General features: G+C 51.2%; 1 protein-coding gene across 1 annotated transcript in view; it reads right to left on the bottom strand.

Annotated features, from left to right (window-relative positions):
- The window catches only part of LOC115120473 (E3 ubiquitin-protein ligase RNF19A-like), a 61391-nt gene that overhangs the window by 14587 nt on the left and 37254 nt on the right, over nucleotides 1-9550 (bottom strand). Inside the window, 3 exon segments of the mRNA XM_065027056.1 lie at nucleotides 1367-1481; nucleotides 1951-2110; nucleotides 3615-3759. Coding sequence (XP_064883128.1) covers nucleotides 1367-1481; nucleotides 1951-2110; nucleotides 3615-3759 — 420 coding nt within the window.

Raw genomic sequence — 9550 nt, 5'->3', positions numbered from 1 at the left:
TGACCACAGGGGACATGATGACAGACAGTATACTGACCACAGGGGACATGATGACAGACAAGAGGACAGTATACTGACCACAGGGGACATGATGACAGGCAGAGTACAGTATACTGACCACAGGGGACATGATGACAGACAGACAGTACTGACCACAGGGGACATGATGACAGACAGTATACTGACCACAGGGGACATGATGACAGACTGACCAGATGACAGACAGTATACTGACCACAGGGGACATGATGACAGACAGAGTACAGTATACTGACCACAGGGGACATGATGACAGACAGGGACCACAGGGACATGATGACAGACAGAGTACAGTATACTGACCACAGGGGACATGATGACAGACAGAGTACAGTATACTGACCACAGGGGACATGATGACAGACAGACAGTATACACCCCAGGGGACATGATGACAGACAGTATACTGACCACAGGGGACATGATGACAGACAGACAGTACTGACCACAGGGAGGACATGATGACAGACAGACAGTATACTGACCACAGGGGACATGATGACAGACAAGAGGACAGTATACTGACCAGGGGACATGATGACAGACAGTATACTGACCACAGGGGACATGATGACAGGCAGAGTACAGTATACTGACCACAGGGGACATGATGACAGACAGAGTACAGTATACTGACCACAGGGGACATGATGACAGACAGACAGTATACTGAGGGGACATGATGACCACAGGGGACATGATGACAGACAGAGTACAGTATACTGACCACAGGGGACATGATGACAGACAGACAGTATACTGACCCCAGGGGACATGATGACAGACATTATACTGACCACAGGGGACATGATGACAGACAGAGTACAGTATACTGACCACAGGGGACATGATGACAGACAGTATACTGACCACAGGGGACATGATGACAGACAAGAGGACAGTATACTGACCACAGGGGACATGATGACAGACAGTATACTGACCACAGGGGACATGATGACAGGCAGAGTACAGTATACTGACCACAGGGGACATGATGACAGACAGAGTACAGTATACTGACCCCAGGGGACATGATGACAGACAGAGTACAGTATACTGACCACAGGGGACATGATGACAGACAGACAGTATACTGACCCCAGGGGACATGATGACAGACAGACAGTATACTGACCAGACAGGACCACAGGGGACATGATGACAGACAGAGTACAGTATACTGACCACAGGGGACATGATGACAGACAGGGGACAGTATACTGACCCCAGGGGACATGATGACAGACAGAGTACAGTATGCTGACCGCAGGGGACATGATGACAGACAGGGGACATGATGACAGACAGAGTACAGTATACTGACCGACAGAGACGGCTGCCACCACAGGGGACATGATGACAGACAGAGTGACTCCTCCTGCTATCACCAGGTTCCTCCTGTGGGGAGAGATGTCCTTCCCCTCATAGCGGTTATAGATCTAACAGACAGACAGAGGGGTTAGAGGTCAGAGGTTATAGACCAGACAAACGGACATACAGGGGTTAAAGGTCAGGGTGTTCATATAAAACAACTGTATTATTCTGTGTTCATATAAAACAACTGTATTATTCTGTCTGTGTTCATATAAACCCTGTTAGGGTCAGCTCACCTTCCTCATCTGATGACATTTACATTTAAGTCATTTAGCAGACGCTCTTATCCAGAGCGACTTACAAATTGGTGCATTCACCTTATGACATCCAGTGGAACAGCCACTTTACAATAGTGCATCTAGGTCTTTTAAGGGGGGTGAGAGGGATTACTTTATCCTATCCTAGGTATTCCTTAAAGAGGTGGTGTTTCAGGTGTCTCCGGAAGGTGGTGATTGACTCCGCTGTCCTGGCGTCAGTCTGCTGTGTGTTTAGGGTGACCTGTTAGGGTCAGATGACCTGTTAGGGTCAGCTCACCTTCCTCCCCACGTACACAGGGATGCCTATGATCATGGCAGGGACGGCGATGCCAGCGATCAGAGCGATGCCCACCGGAGCGCCCACCAGCGTGCCCAGCTGCCACAGGATCTTCTTCTTCCTGCTCCACGGCTTCCTGCCCCAGAAGGTACATCCTGACCTGGGGGACGGAGAGAGAGCAGGCTGACCAGGGGACAGAGATGATAACAACCCAACCCTGACAGGCTGACCAGGGGACAGAGATGATAACAACCCAACCCTGACAGGCTGACAGGCTGACAGGCTGACCAGGGGACAGAGATGATAACAACCCAACCCTGACAGGCTGACCAGGGGACAGAGATGATAACAACCCAACCCTGACAGGCTGACCAGGGGAGAGATGATAACAACCCAACTCTGACAGGCTGACCAGGGGACAGAGATGATAACAACCCAACCCTGACAGGCTGACCAGGGGACAGAGATGATAACAACCCAACCCTGACAGGCTGACCAGGGGACAGAGATGATAACAACCCAACCCTGACAGGCTGACCAGGGGACAGAGATGATACAGGCTGACCAGGGGACAGAGATGATAACAACCCAACCCTGACAGGCTGACCAGGGGACAGAGATGATAACAACCCAACCCTGACAGGCTGACCAGGGGACAGAGATGATAACAACCCAACCCTGACAGGCTGACCAGGGGACAGAGATGATAACAACCCAACCCTGACAGGCTGACCAGGGGACAGAGATGATAACAACCCAACCCTGACAGGCTGACCAGGGGACAGAGATGATAACAACCCAACCCTGACAGGCTGACAGACAGATGATAACAACCCAACCCTGACAGGCTGGACAGAGATGAAACAACCCAACCCTGACAGGCTGACCAGGGGACAGAGATGATAACAACCCAACCCTGACAGGCTGACCAGGGGACAGAGATGATAACAACCCAACCCTGACAGGCTGACCAGGGGACAGAGATGATAACAACCCAACCCTGACAGGCTGACCAGGGGACAGAGATGATAACAACCCAACCCTGACAGGCTGGACAGAGATGATAACAACCCAACCCTGACAGGCTGGACAGAGATGATAACAACCCAACCCTGACAGGCTGACCAGGGGACAGAGATGATAACAACCCAACCCTGACAGGCTGGACAGAGATGATAACAACCCAACCCTGACAGGCTGACCAGGGGACAGAGATGATAACAACCCAACCCTGACAGGCTGACCAGGGGACAGAGATGATAACAACCCAACCCTGACAGGCTGACCAGGGGACAGAGATGATAACAACCCAACCCTGACAGGCTGACCAGGGGACAGAGATGATAACAACCCAACCCTGACAGGCTGACCAGGGGACAGAGATGATAACAACCCAACCCTGACAGGCTGACCAGGGGACAGAGATGATTAACAACCCAACCCTGACAGGCTGACCAGGGGACAGAGATGATAACAACCCAACCCTGACAGGCTGACCAGGGGACAGAGATGATTAACAACCCAACCCTGACAGGCTGACCAGGGGACAGTCTAGGGCATATAGCCTAGCAGAACTCTGGCTATTCAGAGGCAGAACACTGTGGTTAGTGTATAGATAGTGATGTACTCCTCCCTGAGTGTTGACAGACTCCTCTGCCTCTCACCTCAGGTAGTGCAGGTCAGAGATCTCCTTCATGCAGAGCCAGCAGAACTCACAGCCGCACACGGCGCAGGTCATGTGGTTGCAGCTGCCGTCGTTCATCTTGATGATGTAAGCCGCGCAGCGCGGACACGGCTTGATGTCATCGGCTGGGGACGAAGGAATAGAAACGCAGTGTTAGTTGTTAAAACAGAAACAGTGGACATACACCCTCTTCTTCATCTAGAACATTCCCAACCTACCTACTTCTATTGCCAGAGGCAGTATTCCCCAACCTCGTCTGGCCGCACCTCCCCTTTAAACCCCAGACAGCACATACACCCTCTTCTTCATCTAGAACATTCCCAACCTACCTACTTCTATTGCCAGAGGCTGTATTCCTGGTTCTCATCTGGCCACACCTCCCCTTTAAACCCCAGACAGCACATACACCCTCTTCTTCATCTAGAACATTCCCAACCTACCTACTTCTATTGCCAGAGGCTGTATTCCTGGTTCTCATCTGGCCACACCTCCCCTTTAAACCCCAGACAGCACATACACCCTCTTCTTCATCTAGAACATTCCCAACCTACCTACTTCTATTGCCAGAGGCAGTATTCCCCATCTGGCCACACCTCCCCTTAAACCCCAGACAGCACATACACCCTCTTCTTCTTCTAGAACATTCCCAACCTACCTACTTCTATTGCCAGAGGCAGTATTCCCGGTTCTCATCTGGCCACACCTCCCCTTTAAACCCCAGACAGCACATACACCCTCTTCTTCATCTAGAACATTCCCAACCTACCTACTTCTATTGCCAGAGGCAGTATTCCCGGTTCTCATCTGGCCGCACCTCCCCTTTAAACCCCAGACAGCACATACACCCTCTTCTTCATCTAGAACATTCCCAACCTACCTACTTCTATTGCCAGAGGCAGTATTCCTGGTTCTCATCTGGCCACACCTCCCCTTTAAACCCCAGACAGCACATACACCCTCTTCTTCTTCTAGAACATTCCCAACCTACCTACTTCTATTGCCAGAGGCAGTATTCCCGGTTCTCATCTGGCCACACCTCCCCTTTAAACCCCAGACAGCACATACACCCTCTTCTTCATCTAGAACATTCCCAACCTACCTACTTCTATTGCCAGAGGCAGTATTCCCGGTTCTCATCTGGCCACACCTCCCCTTTAAACCCCAGACAGCACATACACCCTCTTCTTCATCTAGAACATTCCCAACCTACCTAATTCTATTGCCAGAGGCAGTATTCCCGGTTCTCGTCTGGCCGCACCTCCCCTTTAAACCCCAGACAGCACATACACCCTCTTCTTCATCTAGAACATTCCCAACCTACCTACTTCTATTGCCAGAGGCAGTATTCCCGAATCTCATCTGGCCACACCTCCCCTTTAAACCCCAGACAGCACATACACACTCTTCTTCTTCTAGAACATTCCCAACCTACCTACTTCTATTGCCAGAGGCAGTATTCCCGGTTCTCATCTGGCCACACCTCCCCTTTAAACCCCAGACAGCACATACACACTCTTCTTCTTCTAGAACATTCCCAACCTACCTACTTCTATTGCCAGAGGCAGTATTCCCGGTTCTCATCTGGCCACACAAGGAGCTCGGTGGTAAAGGAGGGAAGGGAAAGGACTATGTCCTCTATTTTAGGATAACAAAATGTGAAAAACGTCAAGGGGTCTGAATACTTTCTGAATGAATGTATCCCAGTTGAAAACCTTTTGTTTGTTCTTCTCTGACATATAAGACTGTTCCATAAAACCTAAATATATATATATTTTTTAATTTTACCTTTATTTAACCAGGCAAGTCAGTTAAGAACAAATTCTTATTTACAATGACGGCCTAGGAACAGTGGGTTAACTGTCTGTTCAGGGGCAGAACGACAGATTTGTACCTTGTCAGCTCGGGGGTTTGAACTCGCAACCTTCCGGTTACTAGTCCAACGCTCTAACCACTAGGCTACCCTGCCACCTCTACACTCTAACCACTAGGCTACCCTGCCCCCTCTACCCTCTAACCACTAGGCTACCCTGCCACCTCTACCCTCTAACCACTAGGCTACCCTGCCCCCTCTACACTCTAACCACTAGGCTACCCTGCCCCCTCTACACTCTAACCACTAGGCTACCTGCCCCTCTATTATATAACCATATAATACCCTGCCCCCTCTACACTCTAACTTCACCAGCCCCTATCTTATTTCACAGGGCTTCATTCCATGTTTCCTTCCACAGGAGACAGGAGAGATAGAAACGTCCTCTCACTGTCAACTACCTTTATTTTCAGCAAACTTAACATGTGTAAATATTTGTACAGGCCCTTCTCCACAGATTGCTCAGTTTGGCTGTGCGGCCAGCTCTAGTCTTGGTGGTTCCAAACTTCTTCCATTTAAGAATGATGGAGGCCATTTTGTTCTTGGGGACCTTCAAGGCTGCAGAATGATGGAGGCCATTTTGTTCTTGGGGACCTTCAAGGCTGCAGAATGATGAAGGCCACTGTGTTCTTGGGGACCTTCAAGGCTGCAGAATGATGGGAGGCCACTGTGTTCTTGGGGACCTTCAAGGCTGCAGAATGATGAAGGCCACTGTGTTCTTGGGGACCTTCAAGGCTGCAGAATGATGGAGGCCACTGTGTTCTTGGGGACCTTCAAGGCTGCAGAATGATGGGAGGCCACTGTGTTCTTGGGGACCTTCAAGGCTGCAGAATGATGGAGGCCACTGTGTTCTTGGGGACCTTCAAGGCTGCAGAATGATGGAGGCCACTGTGTTCTTGGGGACCTTCAAGGCTGTGGAGGTCACTGTGTTCTTGGGGACCTTCAAGGCTGCAGAATGATGGAGGCCACTGTGTTCTTGGGGACCTTCAAGGCTGCAGAATGATGGAGGCCACTGTGTTCTTGGGGACCTTCAAGGCTGCAGAATGATGAAGGCCACTGTGTTCTTGGGGACCTTCAAGGCTGCAGAATGATGGAGGTCACTGTGTTCTTAGGGACCTTCAATGCTGCAGAAATGTTTTGGTACCCTTCCCCAGATCTGTGCCTCGAACACAATCCTGTCTCGGAGCTCTACGGACAATTCCTTCGACCTCATGGCTTGGTTTTTGCTCTGACCTGCACTGTCAACTGTGGGACCTTAAATAAGGTATTTCTGTTTTTTAATTTTTTAATACATTTGCTAACATTTCTAAAAACCTGTTTTGCTTTGTCATGAAGTATTGTGTGTAGATTGATGAGGGGGGAAAAAACTAATTTAATCCATTTTAGAGCACTTTTTGCCAGTCCTGTCTGGTCCAGCGACGGTGGGTTTGTGCCCATAGGTGATGTCTGGTTCTTGAGGACCTGCCTTACAACAGAGGACCTGCCTATTGAGGACCTGCCTACAACAGGCCTACAAGCCCTCAGTCCAGCCTCTCTCAGCCTATTGAGGACCTGCCTTTACAACAGGCCTACAAGCCCTCAGTCCAGCCTCTCTCAGCCTATTGAGGACCTGCCTTACAACAGGCCTACAAGCCCTTAGTCCAGCCTCTCTCAGCCTATTGAGGACATTCTGAGCACTGATGGAGGGATTGTGCGTTCCTGGTGTAACTCGGGCAGTTGTTGTTGCCATCCTGTACCTGTCCAGCAGGTGTGATGTTCGGATGTACACGTGGTCTGCTGCAATGCGAGGACGATCAGCTGTCCGTCCTGTCTCCATGAAGCGCTGTCTTAGCAATGTATTGCCCTGGCCACATCTGCAGTCCTCATGCCTCCTTGCAGCCTAAGGCACGTCAGGTCCCCTTGTAGAGCCCTCCCAGTGGTAAATGTGTCCAGAAGACACCTGCACCAGGTGAGTCAGGTCCCCTTGTAGAGCCCTCCCAGTGGTAAATGTGTCCAGAAGACACCTGCACCAGGTGAGTCAGGTCCCCTTGTAGAACCCTCCCAGTGGTAAATCAGTGTCCAGAAGACACCTGCACCAGGTGAGTCAGGTCCCCTTGTAGAACCCTCCCAGTGGTAAATCATCAGTGTCCAGAAGACACCTGCACCAGGTGAGTCAGGTCCCCTTGTAGAACCCTCCCAGTGGTAAATCAGTGTCCAGAAGACACCTGCACCAGGTGAGTCTTAGTCCTGTCCCTCCCAGTGGTAAATCAGTGAGAAGACACCTGCACCAGGTGAGTGGTCCCCTTGTAAACCCTCCCATCAGTGTCCAGAAGACACCTGCACCAGGTGAGTCAGGTCCCCTTGTAGAACCCTCCCAGTGGTAAATCAGTGTCCAGAAGACACCTGCACCAGGTGAGTCAGGTCCCCTTGTAGAACCCCTGGCCCTCCCAGTGGTAAATCAGTGTCCAGAAGACACCTGCATCAGGTGAGTCAGGTCCCCTTGTAGAACCCTCCCAGTGGTAGATCAGTGTCCAGAAGACACCTGCACCAGGTGAGTCAGGTCCCCTTGTAGAACCCTCCCAGTGGTAAATCAGTGTCCAGAAGACACCTGCACCAGGTGAGTCAGGTCCCCTTGTAGAACCCTCCCAGTGGTAAATCAGTGTCCAGAAGACACCTGCACCAGGTGAGTCAGGTCCCCTTGTAGAACCCTCCCAGTGGTAAATCAGTGTCCAGAAGACACCTGCACCAGGTGAGTCAGGTCCCCTTGTAGAACCCTCCCAGTGGTAGATCAGTGTCCAGAAGACACCTGCACCAGGTGAGTCAGGTCCCCTTGTAGAACCCTCCCAGTGGTAAATCAGTGTCCAGAAGACACCTGCACCAGGTGAGTCAGGTCCCCTTGTAGAACCCTCCCAGTGGTAGATCAGTGTCCAGAAGACACCTGCACCAGGTGAGTCAGGTCCCCTTGTAGAACCCTCCCAGTGGTAAATCAGTGTCCAGAAGACACCTGCACCAGGTGAGTCAGGTCCCCTTGTAGAACCCTCCCAGTGGTAGATCAGTGTCCAGAAGACACCTGCACCAGGTGAGTCAAGTCCCCTTGTAGAACCCTCCCAGTGGTAAATCAGTGTCCAGAAGACACCTGCACCAGGTGAGTCCCGTCCCCTTGTAGAACCCTCCTAGTGGTAAATCATCAGTGTCCAGAAGACACCTGCACCAGGTGAGTCAGGTCCCCTTGTAGAACCCTCCCAGTGGTAAATCAGTGTCCAGAAGACACCTGCACCAGGTGAGTCAGGTCCCCATCCATTGACTGGTCCACAATGTTTACTCTATATTGTTCCAATCATTTGTTCCTAACAAGAAATCTGACGCCACCTGAAGCTTTAGGGACTCTCATATGAACGTTGTGTCCAAACCAAGAATCACCATCCAAGTCAACAGTGGAGTTTCTTTCAAATAAACAAAGTCAGGGTTTAAGGCTTGGGTTTAAGGCCTGGGTTTAAGGCCTGGGTTTAAGGCCTGGGTTTAAGGCCTGGGTTTACGGCCTGGGTTTACGGCCTGGGTTTAAGGCCTGGGTTTAAGGCCTGGGTTTACGGCCTGGGTTTAAGGGGGCAGTAGTCAGCCCTATCCTTAACAGGTTTCTAAGGCTTGCAGTAGTAATGCTGTTAGTGTACGGTTTGTGGTCGTCCATCCATTAACGTTCCTGTGAATTCAAGAAAATCGTTTCGCACTTACGGACTGACTGGGCAGATGGTTCCCAGCCTGCAGGTCCAGCTTCCCCGGCCCCCTGTGTTCACCCTCATCCTTTCAGTGGCCAGACTCCTGGGTCCCGGCCTCTCTTCTCTCATCCTTTCAGTGGCCAGACTCCTGGGTCCCGGTCTCTCTTCTCTCATCCTTTCAGTGGCCAGACTCCTGGGTCCCTTCCCCGCCCCTGTGTTCGCCCCTCGGAATCAGGTCTCTCTTCTCTCATCCTTTCAGTGGCCAGACTCCTGGGTCCCGGCCTCTCTTCTCTCATCCTTTCAGTGGCCAGACTCCTGGGTCCCGGCCTCTCTTCTCTCATCCTTTCAGTGGCC

The sequence above is a fragment of the Oncorhynchus nerka genome, linkage group LG14, assembly GCF_034236695.1.
Source record: "Oncorhynchus nerka isolate Pitt River linkage group LG14, Oner_Uvic_2.0, whole genome shotgun sequence".
NCBI lineage: Eukaryota > Metazoa > Chordata > Actinopteri > Salmoniformes > Salmonidae > Oncorhynchus > Oncorhynchus nerka.
The sequence above is the reverse complement of the archived record's forward strand: the minus strand, read 5'-3'. Positions and strand labels throughout refer to the sequence as shown.